The 21909-nt window shown below is 38.6% G+C and overlaps 1 protein-coding gene across 6 annotated transcripts in view; it reads right to left on the bottom strand.

Annotated features, from left to right (window-relative positions):
- Positions 1 to 21909, bottom strand: part of ABR (ABR activator of RhoGEF and GTPase) — a 2680879-nt gene that overhangs the window by 434598 nt on the left and 2224372 nt on the right. For all 6 annotated transcript variants that reach the window (XM_044054480.1, XM_044054482.1, XM_044054481.1 and 3 more), the window contains one exon: positions 2905 to 2979. In XM_044054480.1, coding sequence (XP_043910415.1) covers positions 2905 to 2979 — 75 coding nt within the window. The remainder of the gene's footprint in view (positions 1 to 2904; positions 2980 to 21909) is intronic.

Raw genomic sequence — 21909 nt, 5'->3', positions numbered from 1 at the left:
ACACAGTTATCTACATTCAGATGCAACTGGACAAAAGCTAATGCAAGTCACAATATTCTTAGACATCTCAAAAAGCTTCTAATATAGCCAACCACCACAGGCTTCTGCATATCATGAACTACATTGGTCTTACCTCTATTGCATCTAGGTGGTTCTCATACTACCTCACAGACAGACAAGACTTAAAATGGAAAACATTCTATCTCCTGTCTCTGTTCTATTTAGGAGTGGCACAAAATGATCAGTTTTAGTCTTTTGATGTTCACAATCCTTATTAATGTTTCCACCAATACTCTATTAAAGAAATCCATCACAAATACTGCAATTAAATTTCAAAGCACTCTTTCATATTCACCACACTTGAGTCATTAGTCTAAAACGGACCTCATCTCAATGAAGAAAGAGTATATAGGTGCTATTTTTACCAAATTTACTCCATTGTATTCATAACTGTCACTCCTCTAGTGGACCATCACAATCAGTAACCATTTTCAACATTTGTGCCCTGGATAATTCACCAAATAAAGAAGCTAACATTGAGAAATGTCTTTGCTACATCATTATCAGCCAGCTAAAGCTTAATTATCGTGCATTAGAGCTTGACAATTTGGCTGCAGTGGTTTCCCATATCACATTTCCCTGAACTTTCCTAGAATCGAATCTAATTCATTCATATAGGCTAATATGGTTTCTACTTTAACGCACTTCTCAAGTGCTGTAGCTGTAAATCTCAACTACATGTGTAAAACAAAATATAACATAAAACATGCTAAATGTTTCATGTTAAATATCAAATTCTTATACATTTTTTTTCATATTACTATTTAATGTCATGTTCTTGCATACTTTTGAATTGCTCCAATAAAATGACTACCTATTTAAATCTAATACGGTATCAACAACACTGTATTTTTAGTCTGGATGTTGACAATATTAATCAAAATTCATGTATACTGTATGACAATCATATTTTTTGTACTGCATATATTTGTAGACTAGCTCCCCAGATATTCCCACTGCAAATGTGACTTCTCATCTTCCCACCTGGACTAGCCTGATCAACAAATGTAAATTAATTAATTAGTAAATTAGCAAAAGAATGATATCAAGCTATATGGGATAGTCTTCATGCTGTTAAAGTATACTACTTCTGCATCATCTTCTCTACTGTCTGCCATCTCTTATAAAATGTTTTTCCTTCAACATGTTTTGCATGAGTTTTTTTTTTTTACAGCTGAAGTCACTCTGATATGTTTCAGCTTTTCTGCCTAACTGCCAGTTCTTGTGAAGGAGAATCAGGCTTTTCCCTCTTTTGGTATTTGAGCACCTTACCCTCCTCTCACAATTTGTTAAAACAGATAGTTAATGTTACTACTCATTATCCCTTCAGTTCTCTAACAATTTTACGGCCAATCCCACCAGGATTGTGCACATTTAGCTTTTGAATTCCTTTACAACGGTTTTCTTCGATCACCCTTCCTCTTCTCCTGTACGCTTCTATACTGGTTTAGTAAATGTCCCATCTCTTCCTTTACGAAAACCAAACTCATTTAACGGACATAACTTTTCACATTTATTTTCTGTCCATTTTATTTAGCTTTGCAATCTTCTTGCTGGCTTTGTTCACCTATTATATATCTGCACAAAAAAACTCTCTTATACTTCCTGACTGAAGTCGCTGTGTCTTCTACTTTTCTAAACGCTTTCCTTACTTCCTTCTGTTTTAACTGCCACTGTTCTTGGCCCTATTCCTTTCTTCATTTTTTCTTTATTTTCTAAATGTGAAACTCTCTTTAACCTTTGATGCAGCCTTGTTTGAAAGACACATTTTTTTTCGTTATTTTCTATGTACATATTCATTTCACACAAAGATGTATTGTTTCTTTGATGACAGCATGTTCATCTAATATCACCTTTAGGTCTATTTGCTAGAACTTTTGTTGTGAATTTTGTGAAGCAATCTCCTTAATTCTGTACGTCTTTAAACTTTGGCATTTCTAGTCACAAGCATTTTACCTCCAATAATAAATATCTGCATTGGCCTCTGACAGTCTACGTGCCCGAAAAATGACACTTGGTGTCTTAGTTTTTAAATTTATATTAAAAACCTAGCAATGAAAATTGTACAGTATCTCAGGTAAACAAACTACATTGAACAACCAGCACTCACACTGCAGATATAGCTTGTATGATTCATGAGATATCAGCAACTGTTTGCCTATTTATGAGCATGTGCATAACTTTCCTATTTCTGAAATGTTTCAAAAACCAAACCACCTACAGTCACATACCTCTCAACTGTCCAGATTTTTGCTTAATGTTTTTGGTCTGTTCCTCATACAATTTGTGGTTTTCTGGCAAATCACTGAGGATTGAACATTAAATAATGACACACATCTGAGTTTTAGACTTCATATCTCTCAGAAAATGCGTGCTAACAGAAGTCCTGTTATTCTAGCAAAATAAGTTTATAAGAACAATTTTTTTAAATATGACCCTATTTTTGTGCACCACCACCACAGTAGTACAATCACCATTTAACAAGTAATTATGTGAAAAAACATGTTCATTATTTATACTTATTTACTAGTATTTATGGTTTGTGAACTAGTTAGTTATTTACCTTTCTTTGCACTTCCACCCTGCTTTGATTTGAATTAAAAGCTTAGGAAGCACCATTAACAGTACGCAGGGGCTACGCAGCACAAATGTGTAGCTGTTGCGGAGGTAGAATTAAGGTTATTGCAGTATTACATTACAAACTGCAGCTGTTGCTTTAATGCTTTCTGCAATGTGATTTCTTGGCTACTTATCTCTTGTGAAACAGCTTATTTTCAGCATGAGCTTATCTACTTCATATGTGTAAAGCTAGTGGCAGAGATTAAAGATTAAAATCTTACTTACTGGCAGATTTTGTGAATCCTTTGGCAGAGTGGACCATCACATGCAGGAAACCATATAGTCCTGGTGACTCATCATCTGGGAAAAAACACAAAGGATTTTTATTACTACTTCATTATAGAATCCCTGTTGCATTTCATGGTTCGTAATTCTACTGAAAGATTAATGTTTCGTCACAGCATCCTTGGAAAAGCTGTTTTGTTTTCCATTACTTGAATATCCACCATAAACATCTGGAGTTTCTGACGAGACAAAATTGGTGAGGTTACAGTTGTGTTCATTGCTATAAAGAAATACAGATATCTGGTGTTAAGCAAAACAATTCTGGAGATCTAACTCAGCAAACCTCCTTGACAGATACAGCACTATAGAGACCGTCAGAGGTACTGAACTGCAAATAAGGAAACTCATCCCACTGCAATGCTGTGTGATCTTGGCCAAGTCTTTGTGTCTTGCTCCCATATAAAATGAATGCCCTTGATGAAACCAGTGAAACTATGCCCCAACAATGTGGTAAAAAACAACAGCACTAAGAAAGGCCAACATTAAAGCTGGGGATGGAATCAAACTTGTATGTGATAATAAAGCCATTACCCTCTCTCCAACTATAATTGCCATTTTACCAGATAAAGCTCATCAACATTTCTTTAAAAGATACATTAGCTAATGCTTACATCTAAAATGCTGCTGAAAATTGAAATAAAGATAGTGATATTCTGTAAAACAGTAATAAAATGATATAGAAACTGTCCGCATGTACTGACAGCAGGTGTTGTGATGGCAGGTGCTATACTGCTGAGTGTCTATAATGCCATCACAAATGTCTGCCTACATTTTGTCTATACTGAATAGTGTAAGTACTTGAACTGGAACTACTCAATATTAAAAACATTTTAATCCACTGCAGTGTGAGTTCCATTGTGCTATTTTACTAAAACCTTGTTTCTTTGCAGCAACTTTACAAAACTCCTGTTATTCTAAAATGACACAAATAATCCAGTATCTCATTTTACTTACTTTTGCATATTCATCTGATGACTATAGAAATATTCTAATCATAGGGGCACTTTTTCGGACCTGACTCTGACCATGTAAAAAGGCAAACAGAAGAGGTATACTAGTACATGGCAATTTGGTTACAAAATACCAGAAAATACACTGACAGAGAGATACACAGAGATCAAAACATCAAGGAATAAAATATGACAATATAAACAAATGCAGCAAACCGCATACATAGTTTACAGACTCAGAAGGACAAAATCAGTAGACTGACTCTAACAGGTCAGTGAAAGATATATAAAGCAGCTTAGGGACTACAGCTCACACAGTTTGCTGAAAGATCAGCCAGTAACTGTTTCACAGCAGAAGTGTTTTATCCTAACACTTATTCTCCGTGTGTTATTCTCTGCCTTGGTGGGTCACAGTAACCATTTATCACTGTTAATCTTGTCACCTACATCATACAGTATAAGAATCACAGCACGTATGGCAGTAGAAATTTCTAGACTTTAGAAAGTTCTTTGATTTCTGTTATACATAGGACGTAGGATTGTTTCCATTCTGAAGCAAAAGAAAGAGAAAATAAAATACACTCTTTTTTTTTCCGAGTTTCTCTTATTACTGCTTCATGCAGAAACTTTTTACTCTCTGAAATTGTTAGGCCACCTTGAATCTGCTACAGCTGGGAAGCAAAACAACATTATTCTGTTACATACGAAACGCAATGAGATTTAGAAACAGCAAAATGAAATTTGATGACTTGGGGGTCTATTTACATCACATAACCCTGGAGGGTGATAATAAATTAGGCATCTAGATCCATCAGCTCATTAGATTTGCATACACGCTTATTAGTTAATGCAACTAACTAGCAGTTCCTACAAAAAATAATGGTTATGAGCTGTTAATGAACTGTGTTTTGTATTCTAGTTGTTGACTTCTATAGCCTCCATTTACCTACTTATGACTCAGCCAGTAAATTAACTGGGAAGTGCTCCAAGGAAGTGTCTGAAGAAGATGAATGTGGATCAGTGCACTACTCCAGTTAATAAACAGACGTTATTCAGCTTATATGTTTATATATTGTATTCACCTGTGGATTTCTATATACCACAGTACTGAAATCAGCCATCAAAAGTCCCTTATCTTCACTGGAAGTTAGAAATTATATCTCATATCATTGGTGTACAGCATACCTCTCAACCTCTTATCTCAAGATATCTGGACACAGCTTAAAATAATGGGGGAAACAAAGGCCCAAAAATAGGGACAGATTTTAAATATTGCTTTTATAAACTTAAAGCTTTTATAGAAAAACAGGGTTTGCATTAACATGTATTTTCTGAAGGATATGAATTATTTTGTGACTTCAATTCTCAGTTATTTGCCAGAAAAAAAAAATAAAAACAAATTTTATCAGGAACAAACCAATAATATGAGGCAAAATCTGGACATTCTGTGAAAATCTGGACAGTTGGGAGGTGTAGTATAATGTGTGAAGCCCTGAGTATGACCCAGATGATCTGAGTGTGTGAGCAGACAAACAGGCGAGTTAGCTCATGCTAGTCTCCTGAGGAGAAGGAAACTGTGTTCCTAGTTGGTGAAATTGCTCTTCAGAATGTGGAGGTTTGAACAACAATGGCTGCAAGACAGGTGGGGGTGGAGGGTGGTCCTGGCTTCTAAGATGGAGAGTATAGCCTTCATAGATGTGGGTGCAGGAAAAGGCACATACCAGAAGGGTATAGGGCATCTCAGCATTAATGTGGGTGCTGATAATAACTAGGAGGGTGGGGTTAAGAGACTTAACCAGGAAGTCCTTGGTGGCCACCTGTCTGATGGCTCCTGAGAAAGAGAACACTGACAGTGAACAGGCCATGAGAGAGAAACAGCTTGGAAAAAAAGTGTTGGAAAAGATACAGCAACCTTTTTTTCTAGTCTGCTGGGAGCAGCCATTATTTTATTTGTAGCTGGAATGGGAGGCAACATCAGATAGAGAGAGAAGGAACCTCAGAATCTTTTTCGCCTACGATGTTTTTTGATACCTTGTTTCTATCAACCTAGAAAAAATAACTAACGGCATGTAAGGAAACATTCCTTAGCCAATATAGTTGCAAAGTTTATTTGCCAAACCAATAAAAATAAGTACTGCATTTCTACCACATCAGGTGACCACTAACAGGACCTTTACTTACAAGGTCTAAGTTAGGTACTCCCTCTCTACCAACAAGCATTGCGCTTTTTGTCTATAAAACTCAGCCTTTAGGAGCATCTACATGTCTAGACTGATAATGTGCCAGCTACGCTTGTGTGTGTGTGTGTGTGTGTGTGTGTGTGTGTGTGTGTGTTTCAGAAGCTTGCCAGTTCACCTCCATGTCATCAAGTACCTTCACACAAATCAAGAAATACCAGTGCAGATGTGTAGACCTGATACTACATTAGTAAACAAATAATGCAACAAAAAGACATACTTGCCTGAATTCAAGTGAAGTCTGACAACAGCAACTGCTGGGCAATCATTCTTCCATGGGAATGGAGGGAGGATTATGTTTACGCAACAACACTTTATTGATTACCACATTTACATTTTTATACAGTGTGTAATCACCATGGAACTGATTATACTGCACTGACTGATGATGCAACCATTTCTTAATTATATGTTTGCATAAATACTAATAAACTAGCCTCATGTCAGATAATCAATGCTTACAATTAACTTTCAATAATTTGTCATTATTAAGCATGTAAATCCATATATCATAAGCATCTATCCTATCTAGTTTTAATATTAAATTTAAGGTAACATTTAAGCACGTTAACTATTTACAATATAATTTGTTATCAGGAATGAACTAGTAACCATATTGTTTTATTCTCATATATTTTCTTACAATCTACTTTCTTAAACAGATGCATACCTTAGGTGATATGAACCATGATAATGTTCTCTTCAAGATAATTTTTCATTGTAGAATCCTATAGAGGTTTTTTTTTAATAGGAAGTTATGTTTCTAATCTCTGTTGTTCCATATGCTTAATCTTTGTAATCATTTACTGGTCTTATAGATAGCTTTTTTTTTAATTTTTCTAGTTACAGCTTTGTTATCCACTAGCAACAATTAGGATAACCACCCTTTCACCTCTTTCGTATATCAAGTCGACAAAAACATCTATATACTGAGGTTAAAAATTCTCTTCCAAAGATAAAACTTTGAATATTGTTCATGTCATTTTTGTAAGGAAACAATTCCATACATTCCCAAAATACATGTTCCCAGGAACCTCTTTGTGAACTATCAGCGACATATGCCTCTCGTGAGTGGATCTTTTTCAACAGTTATAGGGTAATATAAATATTTGTGCAAACATTTCCATGCAAAAATTCTAAAGTTTCTCAATTAATTTACATATAAAGGAACAAGACATATTTCTGTCCAGTGCTCATCTGTAACTTCTTTATTTAGTTGTTTTACCGTGCTATTTTTACTTTTATAGTTACTGTGTTCTCTAATCTAACACTGTCTTACATGTTTCACTTACTTCTCATTTCCAGCCATTCCTATTCTGGCCTCAGTTATAAGATATATTATTTGTGATTTATCTCATTTACTATCCAGCCCCCACATCTCTATCTTCAACCCTAACAGTAGAACTATCTATGCAAGTTAATCTAAGTTTAATAACCCAAATGTTTGTCCAGTTTCATCCGATTTTATTAGCTCATCTCCTCCTATCATCTATTATCCAAATCTCAGTTATTCGTTCTTTCTTTTCCAAATGCTCATTATATTTTCTTCTGGGTCTTTCTTAATACTAAATATATAGGGCAGCTTGTTGGTTTTACTGTATTTTTTCAAGGTCTAATTTCCTTTAAAGCAAAAAGTTGCTTAATGGTGCTATGAAATAAGGCTGTACATAAAGTTCTTTATAAGTTGTGTCTTTCGGCTTCTACAGGTTAGGGGTCGCCACAGTGGAACTCCGGTCCGCTAATGATTGGCAGTAGATTTTTTATGTGCCGAGTTGTCAGCCCTGACGCACAACCTTCAATGAAGGTACGCCCATTCACGCATGTCTCCACACAGAAGACGCTTTAGCTAAGAATCGAACAGGACAACGTCTTACTGTGAGGCGACAACGCTACCGCAGCACCATCACCGCAGTACATAAAGTTCTTTATATACCTTTCCTAAATGTCCACATGCAATCATATTGTTGCCTTGTTGGACACTCTTGTCGATCATGTACTTCCATCTGAGCATATATTCTGAGTCCTGAATCAAATATATTAATCTAAGGTGTCTGGCCTTATTAGTATGACCTAAATCTGGCAGTTTCTTTGTCAGAACTAGTTTATACCATTACACTCTTTCTCTTTTGTCATTCCAAATAAACACCTTAATTTACTTCTTCTATTCTTTCATATCTGATCAGTCAGTTGATCTGTATTAGCCTGTCCTACATAAAGGAAAACAGAACCAAAAATACCTTTATCACTTGCATGTTACTGTCACTATCTATAAATAATAATTTACATTGCCTTACCTTACTCTTAATCACCTGAGCCACTTCTTCCCACATTTCTTTACCTGCATGCTGAACAGCCAGTTTCTACCAAATTCCCAAGTTTCTCATCTTGTCATGACCCCACAAAAATGGGGAAGTTCTGTATTAAGTGATTGATGTGTTACAGTGTAACTCATTGCTACAGCATTTGTTTTTGCTTCAGTTACTTTGTATCTTGCTAAATCAGTAAAATATTTCAGTTTGACAGCATATAATCATCGTATGTCACCTGCAATAAGGGCTAATTTCTCTTTAGGATTCTTCATTTTATATCCAGTATGTTTGACTGCCTTGTGTTCCTAGCTAACAGCTCTATATAAAAGAAAGAGTAATGGTGCAAGTGGACACCCCCGCCTAGCTCCTCTTACAAGACTAAACGCCTTAAACAGCTTAACACCACACTTCACCCTAATCTGAGCTCTTCTGTAGGTATTAATCATTAATGTTATCTATGTTCATGGAAACCAAAATGCCACAAATATGCTTTTGACAAATTCCCAACTCAATCTGTCAAATGCTTTTTGTCATTCAAACTTATTACGATTAGTATGCTATTATTGTCCAATGCATCCTTTTGAATCAGAAGGGTGCTATTAATGTTGCTGGCAATACTTCCCATTTCTTTGTCAAAATTATCATAAACACTTTGTAATCACAACTACAAAATGAAATGGACCTGTATGACCCGAATCACGAGGATGTTCTTCCCCCTTCTCCTTACTTGGTTTAACTACCACCAATTGGCAATGTCCAGTCAATGGCATATTCCAACCACTATATATATTTATTTATATATATATATATATATATATATATATATATATATATATATATATATATATATATATATATATATATAGCTGCAAAGTAGTAGCCAGACTTTTACTTCCTGCTCCTCCTCCTTCTACACTTCTACTCTAATTCTAGTACTTTAAGGGGGGGTCCTGTATTTTGGGTTCTCACTGCCAGGATTTGCCTTAGCAACCATGGAGCCCAATTTCTGACATTATTTTTATTTTTTTTTTGGAGGGGGGGTAGGTAATCAATACATCTCTCATCACTTAGCTGTCCTCTTAGCCTATGCCACACCCTTCTCCTTTCTCCTCTCCCAAGCATCAACCCTGCCCCCACAGCTAACAGACTTAAGAGATTTGTTAAGACTATATGACTTTAAAAATTGCTCTTGTATACTTAGAAGGTTGCTAGAATAAAAAGCTTTGCATTAACAAACATTTTTCTGAATGATATGAAGTCTACCAGTTTACCAGAAAGGCTCATCCAGACTTTTTGTATTTCTGTGTTGTCTTTCTATATTTTGAATACTATGTTAATCTGACCATATATCATTTCTCTCTACTCACTGCCCCTTCAATTATTTAAATTTATTGGCCATCCAGTAGTTCATAGTACCAAAAAAAAAAAGTAAAGTAACCTTTCAGTCATCTTGCTGTTTTAAATTTAAAAATCTCCAACTCCACTAACTTTTAAACTTTTACTCAAGTTACCTAACAAGTATTATCTACTTTCATATCTAACTTCTAGTGCATTCTTTTTCATCTCTTTCTTTAGCATCCTCTTACCAGCAAGCATTCTAATAACTAAAAAAAGATCATCTCTACTTGACTCCAAGTAGACTAAGATTTTTCTCTATCTGTTAAACCTAGCACTTGTTCCTGGATCAGTTGCTAGTGTCCTCTCCTGCTCAGCTGGTGACCCTGGGAATATTGAGACAATGTTACAATTCCTTCATGTACACAGACAAACCACCACCTCAGAACACAACACCTGCAACATAGACGACCTCACAGTCAGACAGTCCACAAATACAGCCATAAAACAAAAACACACACTACCACACACACACTCTATAGTCAGACACACTGACGTCCCTCACCAGACTGAGTAAGGGAGAAGGTCACAGTAAGCTGTCTCAACAGCAGGTACAAATATGACTCAGTTATTGTCCACGCTGGTGTAAACGACCCTGAGACGGCTCTCCTTGGACTACATGAAAAGAGACATTGAGGAGCTCTCTGATTACACCAAGAAAGAAGCCACAAAACAGAGATAAGAAGATCAGCAAAAATAATTGGCTTAAACTCTGGTGTCATTCAAAGGGGATCAATGTCTGTCTGCCTGGGGATGACATGCTGACAAAGCACGCTTTTTTAAAGGGGACGGCTGCACCTGTCACCCTGCTCAAATTCTAAACCTACCACCCTAGAACACAAATGCACACACTCGAGGCCCTTCTCAGTATGGAGAACATCGATGTCTGTGCAGTGACAGAAACCTGGTTCAAGGCTCCTGAGACCACCCCAGCACTATCAGGTTTTACCTCTTATCATCCGCCCCAAAATCCGGATAATACCAAGAAAGGGGGTATCCATATTCATCAAAGACACCCACACCTCAAGACTGAGACCATCCAGGTGCAATTAACCGCATGTTACAGGCCACCACTCACAAACTCAGGAACCTCTGGCCTGCCCTGAAAAAAAAACAGGGGGATAAATGTATCACCAAACACCATCATACTAGGTGACTTCAATTACCCTAATATAGACTGGGAACACTACTCAAGCCCAAACACCCTAGCCCAAAAAGTCCTGAATTCATAAACTCAAATGCCATGGAACAACTAGTCACCATCCCCACAAGAGGAGAAAACATACTTGATCTCATCATCAAAAGACCACAGTAAAGAACAGACTAGTGTGGTCTCCTTTAGGCCCCCGAGCCGACGGAAAACAGTACTACAAATGCCTTCTACCAGCACCTGCAGGACTGCATGATAAAAGAGCAATCAAAAAAAACAAAGACAAGGCAAGCATCCACTCTGGTGGATAAACAAACTCTACAACAAAAGGAGGAAGCTACTACAGATAGAAAAAAAATCCTTAAAGGTAAGACACCCTTGATCACTATAAGTAAAAACTAAGAGCTCTCATAAAATCATCCAAAGCAAATTTTGAGAGAAAAATAGCTAAAGACTCAAAAGACAATCATAAGGCCTTCTTTAGCTATAATGTAGAAACTGGAGGAAACTCCCAGATATGCTCAGAACTAGTTCATAATGATGTGAAGATTACTGATCCTACAGACATTGCCAACATACTGGCTGACAGGTTCAGTGCAAACTTCTCCCAAAAGGGAGATATCTATACCCCCCAAACATCTCCAAGTGAGAACTGCTCTCTCCAAAGCAAAAACACAGCATCCATGGGACCTGATGGTGTATTAAACCCACAGCTAGGACAGCTGTTTAATCATAGTCTTACCTCTGGATATGTACCCAGGGGTGGCGCACTGCAACTGTGGTCCCAAGCCATGGAGAGGATCATAATGGACCTCATAAATAAAGACATAGGGAATTTGCAGACTTTGGATCCATCCCAGTTTGGCTTTGTCAAAGGCAGATCATGCCTTCTAAACTTGGTTGACTTTTTGAAACAGTCACCAAAGCCATTGATGAGGGAAAGGCAGTCCATACAGCCTATGATACAATACCCCACTCGGTATCATTGAAAAACTCATCAGCTTAAATGTTAACCCATACATCACAAGATGGGTTGCAAACTGGCTGAGTGACAGAACCCACAGGGTCAGAGTTGCTGGCGCCATGTCAGACTCAAAGCCTGTCACAAGTGGTGTACCACAGGGCTCAGTCCTGGCCTCTCTTTTGTTTGGCATTTACTTTTCCAAGCAAGCAAACACAGGAGGGTTATGGCTGACAAAGTTTGCAGATGACTGCAAACTCATCTGACACAGATATCCTTCAGAAGGGTCTCACAGAAGCGGATAACTGGTGCCAGAGCCATGGCCTAAGTTAAATGCCAAAAATGCATAGTCATAGTGGCAATCCACTGAGTACAGAAGAAGTTATCAGGGACCTGGGGACCCAGGTTGATAGTAGTCTGTCATTCGACACCCATGTAGCTAAAGTAGTTAGGAAGACCTTCTACATTGCCCACCTTATCATGAAGGATTCTCACTCTAGATCAAGAGGTCATAGTCTCCCCTACTCATCACTCATCAGACCAATGATTGAATACAATGCCCCATTCGAATGTATCTGACCCGACACTTGCAGCAGCTGGAGAGGCCACAAAGTTCCTCACCAAAAGGATAAAGGGTCTCAAACATCTGTCCTAAAGAACTCCAGCTCTATTCAGTAAACACACCTTCTACAGGTGACCTTTGCCAACCCAGATTTGATGAATATGCTTCACCTCAAAATCTAGATAGAAATCTTGACCAATGGATGGGAGATGGATTACCTCAGTGTCACTGCTCAACAGAGGCACAGCAAAAATAATGGGTATAGTTGGCAGATAGCCTAGTATGAACCTATGAACCTATGAACCTAAAACATGCATGCTTGTTGCTATTTAGTCTCTGCAACCCACACCAATCTGCCAGAAAACCACAAATTTTATGAGGAACAGATCAAAATACGAAGCAAAATTAGGAACTGTTAACAGCTGTGCCCTTTCCACAAACACACATACAGACAGACACACAGGGATGTGAACATCACTTACACACATTTGTGTTTATACTTCAGATGTCTGCCTCAGATCAAATAAATGAATAAATAAATATATAACAGCCAAGAAACGCATTTCTGTTGGCTACTGTCAAAGCCAACCAAGGTAACAAACAGACAAACATGCCTGTCATTATTTAGTCACTGCAATCCAAACCAGTCTGCCACAAAACCACAAATTGCATAAATAAGTAACCAAAAATATGCAGAAAAGTCAGGGGCAGTTGTGTGTGTGTGTGTGTGTGTGTGTGTGTGTGCGTGTGTAATGCTATTAATGCTACTACTCCTATTTTCTAAGGTTTCATAGTATGTACTGATCCAGACATTCCCTATTTCCACACACACATAAAAACATTTAATAAGCAGCCTGTACACGCTGTAGACGCACAGAAAGTGGCCCTCAACTTTCCAGTCCATTTTGAAGCAGAAATGCAGACAATACAGCTGATAAAACAGGCGCAATCAACAGCATGTATACAACATAGGGTGAGAGCAGAATGGAGACTAGTTTGTTACAGGGTGAGAGCAGAATGGAGACTAGTTTGTTACAGGGTGAGAGCAGAATGGAGACTAGTTTGTTACAGGGTGAGAGCAGAATGGAGACTAGTTTGTTACAGGGTGAGAGCAGAATGGAGACTAGTTTGTTACAGGGTGAGAGCAGAATGGAGACTAGTTTGTTACAGGGTGAGAGCAGAATGGAGACTAGTTTGTTACAGGGTGAGAGCAGAATGGAGACTAGTTTGTTACAGGGTGAGAGCAGAATGGAGACTAGTTTGTTACAGGGAGAGAGCAGAATGGAGACTAGTTTGTTACAGCCTGCATAACTATTCGCTTCCCATCTCCAGAATACAGAATACTAAGTACATCTCATAACGTAGAAGAAATGGACAAAATATGGAACACATATGCAAACAGATTGCAGAAAACTTCAGCTAGAAAGATTACTGAAGTGTTAAAATTAAACATGTTATTTAATGTAGCATACAAAAACTTATTTTGATGAATTAGTACGATTCATTGTTAATTACCATGGCTGTTTGTTAAAAATAAATTCTTAACATTGACCATGCGACACTGACAACTTTCAATGTAGAACTACAAGGATTCTGAACAGACTTGGCTTTAATGGCCTGCAATTGTCCATAAATAGGCTTAAAAATGAAAGTAAAAGAAAAACTCATGGACATTCAAAATTGTCATTTAGCTGAAACACCTGATATCCTTAAAGGGTGATTTGCATATATCCCACAAGGCCTCTGATGCAAGAGGTTTAAGGTATCACACGGTTAGAAGTCTAGCTTTTCTAGATTTTTCTTTTTGCGTTTTTTTAACCAGTTGGTTATCTGTGTGATCTTTTTACTCTTTGTTTTAGAACACTAGAAATAAGGAACTTTCCTCATGATGAGGTACACTTGAGAGGCATGACAACTCTTGCTGTATACCTCCCAACCTTAGTTCAATAATTATGGACAAAGCTAAAACAACTGGGGGACATTTAGGCTTGTTGTAGTCTTCTACTGGTAGATGTTAAATACAATAAAATAAAACATTAGTCACGTAGACTGGTTTAAACATGTATGTATCTTCATCAGTATAAGGAAGTATATAAGAGTTCAGCAACAATTATTTCATATTTAATCAGACCATTTCAACATTATACGTGAAACATTTTTCATTATAAGAGTTATCTAATCACTTTGATACTCTCAATAATGCTTGCAAAGGGCAGCTGGGATTCATGAACAAGGAATTACACTGCAGCTCCTCATAATGAGTTTTGAAGGCCTATTAACCTTTCCATACCCCAAGCAAGGGGAACAAAGATTCTGGATCTGGTCCTCACCAACATGTCAAACAGATGCATTGCCACAACTGTTGGACCCTCATTAGTTAAAAATGACCACAACTCAGTCATCTTTGAGCTGGCACTAACACCAGAGCTCACAAAGGGTGAAATCAAACTAAAAACATCACTAAGGCAAACTATACCCTCCTACTTGAAGGTATAAATACATTCCAAGCCCACCCCAAGCTGGAAGTGGTAACTTTGCTGAAGCTTACACTAAAGCCCTGTACATTCACTTTCATAAATGCATAAACTTGACCGTATCAGAATGAATGAAAGCCAGAGCCCCAAGTAAAAACAAGCTGCCATGGTGGACATCCAGCATCAACAAACTTTACAATAAACACAAAACGTTGTTGTCCAAGAAAACAATGCCAAGGTCCCAACAATGAAAAAGAATCCTCCTCAGCCTCAATAGGAAAATAAGACAATTTGTCACATCCTTCAAGGGCTCCTTTGAGAAAAACTTGGCAAATACAACCAAGGATAACCATAAGGCCTTTTGCAGCTACGTACATAACTTAAAGGGTAGGACCCAAGTATGTGCAGAACTAGTGGCCAACGGTATCACACACACGGACTCCAGAGAGCTAGCAAACCTGCTAGCGGATAGGTTTGGTGAAAATTTTACTTCCTTATCCCCTCCTAACTTATAACAACCCCCCCCCCATCCTACATATCTAAAGAGCAGATCCTCAAAGCCTTGTCCAAGGCAAAAAACACAGCCTCTATGGGACCAGATGACATCCCAGGCTGTCTTCTAAACAAACTAAAACATGAATTAGCATCACCACTAAATACCCTTTTCAATCATAGCCTACCCACAGGCTTTGTTCCTGCGGAATGGAAAACAGCAACAGTTATTACCCTCACAAAGGTGGCCTAGCAACCGACCCAGGGGAATTACAGACAAATAAGCCTGACCAGCCTCACCTGTAAGGCCATGGAACGTATCATTATGGACCCCATAAATAAAGGCATAGGTGACCTGCAAACCCTGGATCCTATGCAATTTGGCTTTGTGAAGGACAGATCCTGCCTGTTAAATCTGGAGAATTTCTTTGGAAATGTGACCAAGGCCAGTGACGAGGGCAAATCTGTGCACACAGCATACCTCGACCTGGCAAAGGCTTTCGACACAATCATATATTCAGGCATTGCCACTAAACTTAGCAAACTGAATATAAACCCCTTCATTATAAAATGGGTTGCCAACTGGCTCACAAACTGGACACACACTATCAAAGCAGGTGACTCCACATCAACCAGCAGACCTGTTACCATTGGCATTCCACAGGGGTCAGTGCTCTGCCCACTACTGTTTGGGATATACTTCTCAGACGTTCAGGTCAAAACTAAGGGATTGTGGCTGACCAAGTTTGCAGGCAACTACAAACTAGGTGCAATCAGTGAATCCCCAAACTATGTCAATATACTGCAGGATGGTCTCACACAGACCATTGACTGGTGTATTAGTCATGGTCTCAAACTGAATGCAAAGAAATGCATCATCATTCCCTTCGGCATAAACAATGTCCCCCTCACACTATCGAATCAACAACAATACCCTAAGTACCCATGAAGTGGTAAGGGACCTGGGATAAGTTGATTGCGACCTTAACTTTGACCACCATGTATCTACTGTAGTAAGGAAAGCTTTCTAAGTAGCACACTTGATTAGTAAAGGCATCACCTCAAGAGCAAAAGAAGTTAGAACCTCCCTATAATTGGCATATATCCGGCCCATAACTGACTACAACACCCCATTCGGTATGTACCATTCTAAGCACCTGCAGCAATTACAGGAACATCAGAGGTTTCTAACAAAGATCAAGGGGCTCCGACATGTGCCTTACACATACTGAATAAATTCTCCGATACTGTACTCTATATCGTACAAGCTTCTTAGGGAAGACTTATGCCTTGCCTACAGAGCAATCCAAGACTCAAGCCTAATGAAGTTGCAGCATATCCATAAATCAAATGGGACTAGGGCTACCCATTCCAGGAACCTAAATATGGCCTGTGACTTAAATAGGACATGCTGGAGGGACAGATTTATCTCCCAGTGACTGCTGCATCTTTGGAACAGGCTACCAATTCATGTGAAACAGAGCACCTCTATGACATTGTTCAACAGAAACCTGGATAAGTGGATAGGGCACTGTAAATTCTTACCAGGGATAGAGCCCACAACCCTCCTGGACACAGGCAGTCATCACTAAATGCAGTCTTGGGTATTGACTAGCATTTCTATGGTATTACATTGGGATGAAACGGCTATGCTTAAAATGACCTCAGGGTCGATAGCCTAGTAATCTCCTATGACCCTATGTTGTGGACCAGTTAGGCAGTTGTTTTACAACCAGTCCCTGTTAAAGCTATAGAGAGTTTAAGCTCCTCTACCTGACTATGTATGCAGAAGAAGGATATCATGTTTTAAAGCCAGACAATGTAGCACAACAATTTTATGTAACTCTGTCTTTAATTATTTTCCAGAAAAGCATATATTTTAAGAGGAGCACTACAGACCAAAACTATAAGGCAAAAAATGGACATTCTGTATAGATGTGGACAGCTGAGAGAAAGATGAGCTGTAGGTGCGAAATATTCACTGCAGTCCAGACGTGGTGCAGATGACTTAAAAAAACAAGTACCTGGTGGAAGTGGTAGCAGAACTGAACTTCCAAATCTTGAATATTTGGTTTACTTGTCACTGGAAGGAAAATAAAGTGCTTATATGCCCCTGATTATAAAAAAAAAAAAAAAATCTAATTTTCTATTTCCAACGACCACATTTATTCCCAACATCGTCCACACTTCACTAACTCACTACCAAGAAAAGTTGCAAATGATTTAGGGATATGTAGTCTGCTCTACTAAAGAGGCTGATACTTACCATAGGGAGTAAGACTACATATCCTAAAATGCATTGCTCCACACTAACCTCTTACCTCTTCATCAGACTCCGGGGTGTGAGGCACTTCTTCCTCCTGCCACATGTTATGCAGCCGTGACTATATGTAATGTTGGCAAGGAAGTGTGGGGCCCCCATAGCCGTGGGGCCCCATTACATGTAATTCGTCCAACTGATCTAAGTCCAGCCCTGCTCATTGCTTCTTTTTGAGTACTAGCAAGACTTTTATTATTTTAACTAGCCAGACTGTTGTTATTCTCTATTCTTATCCATACTTACACTGGAATCAGAGACAGATCTTGGTCAAATGGGCCACAGGCAGGGTAACGGATCATGGCATACACCCTCCCCCAGCCATTTTAGTGTCCCATTACTTGTCTCTCTCTCTCTGCAGCTACCATAAACACTGTTCAAAACTGTCAATGTACATACTATTTTCATCTTTACTTTTCAAATGAAGACAGAAATGTTCATTTAATTAAAAAAAAATTATTTATCCTTTGTTGACCAGGTTAGTGTCACTAAGATACTAGCATCATTTCAGAGGAGACCCATGATGGTATTTATATGACTTGGAGAAATTTAGCCAGGGCATTGGAGAAATTCCTCAACTCTTTTCAATAGCTTAGGTGGATGTAAAAGATCTCATAGCACCTACCACCAATTCAGGCAGATGTGTTCTCGATTTAACATCTCATCCAAAGGACAAACACTCATGAGTGCAGCATCACCCTTATACTGCACTATACTGTCAGAAATCCATCTACATGGTGTGGGAGTAGAACCCACATTCTTCTTCACCAAATGCAAGAATGCCACCTGTTGCACTACTAGCACTACTTTCAAATTGATAACACAAACACTAATGGCCATTTGTTACACAAAACAGTTGCATGATGAAAACAGATTTAGTATGAGTATGTTCAGTAAACTTCTCTTCCCTTGATGCTTACATCCACTGAAAATGCTCTGAAACTCACATTCACCAAAAATGCACCTGGCCAGTGCTGGATTAAGTGTACGTTGGTTTCTGGGCTGTTTTCAAACCATTGGCCCACGCATACATTTTAGGACCATCAGGGCCGGTGTTACCATTTTAGGGGCCCCCAGCAGATGTTAAGTTGGGGGTCCCCTGAGCACTTTAGGTCTATGTATCACCTTGTCACTGCCACCCTTCCTAAGCAACATTTTAGTTCATACTGCAAAGTTTTAGGAGTAGTGCACACAGATTGACGTGTAGCTACAGTACTCTTACATTATAACAGGCCTGTGTATCACACTATGTTGGACCATCTCACAAGGGGATATTTACGGTTACTGGCATTTAGTTGCAACAATGCTACATTGCAGCAGCTTTATGTACAGGTCTGGACATTGATGAAAATGCATCCTAGACCTACTGTTTCAGCCCCCCCCCACACACACACACACTTCAGTCTACCCCTGCTTTTCCTCCATTTTGGGCTCCCCACACTATGCACACTACATTTTCTTCCTTTTTTTCTCATTTCGCCTTACTCTTCAGCTTTTTCAAGAAGCCACAACTTCCTATATGTTCTGAAGTGTGTTTTAAAGATTTTTTTTTCTTTTTACACAATCTTTTCAACCAATGATGACTTAAACAGAAATTATGACTGGGGAAAGAAATTATGTTGCTGTACAGCTTGAATTTTCCTTGCATCCTTTCAACACATCTTTCCTGACCAAGACAGCACAGTAATAACCATTTAGGAAATAACTCAAATAAGCCAGGGCCCAGGAAGCCACGGGGTTATAGATGTTCTGGGATGTATTTTAGAGCATTTCCCCAGCCTTTTAATCCAGTGACGACCCAAAAAAAAGAGTAAGAAAATAATTTGTCTTCTTTTTCCGTTCAAGAAAGACATAAGTTGTACCCAAGACTTAATATTCAAAGATGACAAAATTGTAGCAACAGTAAACTAACAAGCTAGTTGTTATCTGGCTACACAAGTCCTAGCTAGGAATTGCCTGCCTCCCTAACCACCCCCCCAAAAAAAGACTGCCTAAGTATCGCTCTGGTGTTAGGCTGGGGTGAAAGCAGAGGTTCAAACTGCCACAGTCATGTATTTCAAGTGGCAACAGACATGCATAGACATAGCATGCCTCCTCAACCCAAACTGTCAAAGGCAGCTACCTGTATGCAATCCTGAAGTGTGATTGTGAGGAAAGTGAAACAGTGACTGCGGTAATGTATTCTACTGCGTTGTTCCTAGACAGTACTCTGCCCCTACACAAGCCACAGTAACCTTCTTTGTACACCTCTGAGATCTGTGAGAAAAGTAAAAGAAAATAATGACCACACTGTCCTGAGTCCAAACACAAGCTATAATGACCTCATGGCCACACCTCTAAGTTTGACTGTGATGAAAATTAAAGTAGTAATAACCACACAACCCCCACACACACACACACACACACACACACACACACACACACACACACAACCTACAGCAGCTTCCTGTACACACACACATATCCAAGCAGGACTGCTGGCCATATCTAGCCTGTTCAGGTTAAAAAGCGTAATCAGAAAATTAATGCATTTTTTTCTCCTCATTTTTCCCCAACCAGCAACAGCTTTTGTGGGGCTCCTACAAAGTCAAGGATGATTAAGTGAGCCACCTGTATCCATTTATATAATCTGGGGAGTGGGGCCCCCAGATTCTTAGAAGATCTAAGTGTCTAAATGTTCTAGGACATATTTTATGCCTCACTTTTGGAATATAATTACTTGTTAGCTACATTTTTTACTGATACCCAGAAGAATAATGTACTTGTCCTGGCATTACTAGGTGTGTGCACACAGATAAAAATCACTAATACCTTTTACACGCACACACATACACACAAGTATAAGCCATAGCAATACTAGTTTTGTACCACTGCTACTGGCACACCAGATCAGTGACTGCTGTTTAGCAGTTAAACAGCGGGTGTAAGTCACTTTTATTTACCTCAATCAGAAGTAATGCAAACTTGTCACTATCCCTAATTTCACAGATCTTCCCTGATTTTGCTCATAATTTTGCTCTGTCCGTCATAAAAAGTTTGATTTGTTTGTAAATCATTCAGGACTACAGTCAATAAATCCAGACATCAGAGGTTTATACTTATTGAGCAGAGCAATACATGTTGATGCAAAATGTGTTATTCTATTAACTTTTTAATTGAATTAGAGTAATATTTAAAACATGTCCCTCATTTTGAGCCTTTAGTCTGGTATTATTGGTATTGCGCTGAACTCTTCAGCAAAGTTGTTCGGAGTTACAGTATCTGCTCTTCTGCCACTATTTATAAACCCCCCTGCGTGAGAAAACCATCCCTGAAGATCAGAAGCATCAGCTGTTCTTAAACTCCAAGATGTGCATTGAGATCGGTCATGATGGGCTGATGATCTCTCTAGTGCTTACCTTGCCTATGTTCATTACCAGCTTTAGTATAACAGACTCATATCATAGTCCTGTTCAGGTTAAACAGCCTAGTCAGGGCATTAATACATTTTTTTCCTCCTCATTTTTCCCCAATCAGCCGTAGCTTTTGTGGGGCCCCCACACAGTCAAGAATGACTTGGGGGGGCCCTTGTAGCCATGGGTATTGCAGGTACCTATAGCTGGATATGCTGTTAATTTTAATGGAGAGAATATCCACCAGCAGGGTTAACTAAGCCAGGGGCACTATGTCAGTGGTAAAATATGTAATGGAATTGTGAAAGCTGTTGCTTGATAAAACACTGCCACCATAACCAGTGATATCTTTGAATTTTAAAGGAGATATAAATAAGAGTTATTAACAACAACAACAACTCACCTGGTTTATTAAAAATGCAAGATTCATGTACTAGCTTTTGTTGTTTTGACAGACATGTTACAAAATATCAAGATAAGATAACTTGCAGTGGTTGGGGCCCCCCCAAGAACTAGGGGCCCCCAGCGACTGCAGGGTTCGCTGGTGCCTAAAGCCAGCTATGGGGACCATGCAGAAATACATGTCTTATTTGATTCACCTTCCTGATTTAATGTAGTTCTTGTTAAGTAGAGTAACATTTATTGGAGTGTATTTTAAATTTGTAGTTTTGAACATTTTTTTTTCCATTAAGCAGTGAAACAAAAC

The sequence above is a fragment of the Protopterus annectens genome, chromosome 13.part0 (assembly GCF_019279795.1).
Source record: "Protopterus annectens isolate FY-2018-M chromosome 13.part0, PAN1.0, whole genome shotgun sequence".
Taxonomy (NCBI): Eukaryota; Metazoa; Chordata; order Ceratodontiformes; family Protopteridae; genus Protopterus; species Protopterus annectens.
The sequence above is the reverse complement of the archived record's forward strand: the minus strand, read 5'-3'. Positions and strand labels throughout refer to the sequence as shown.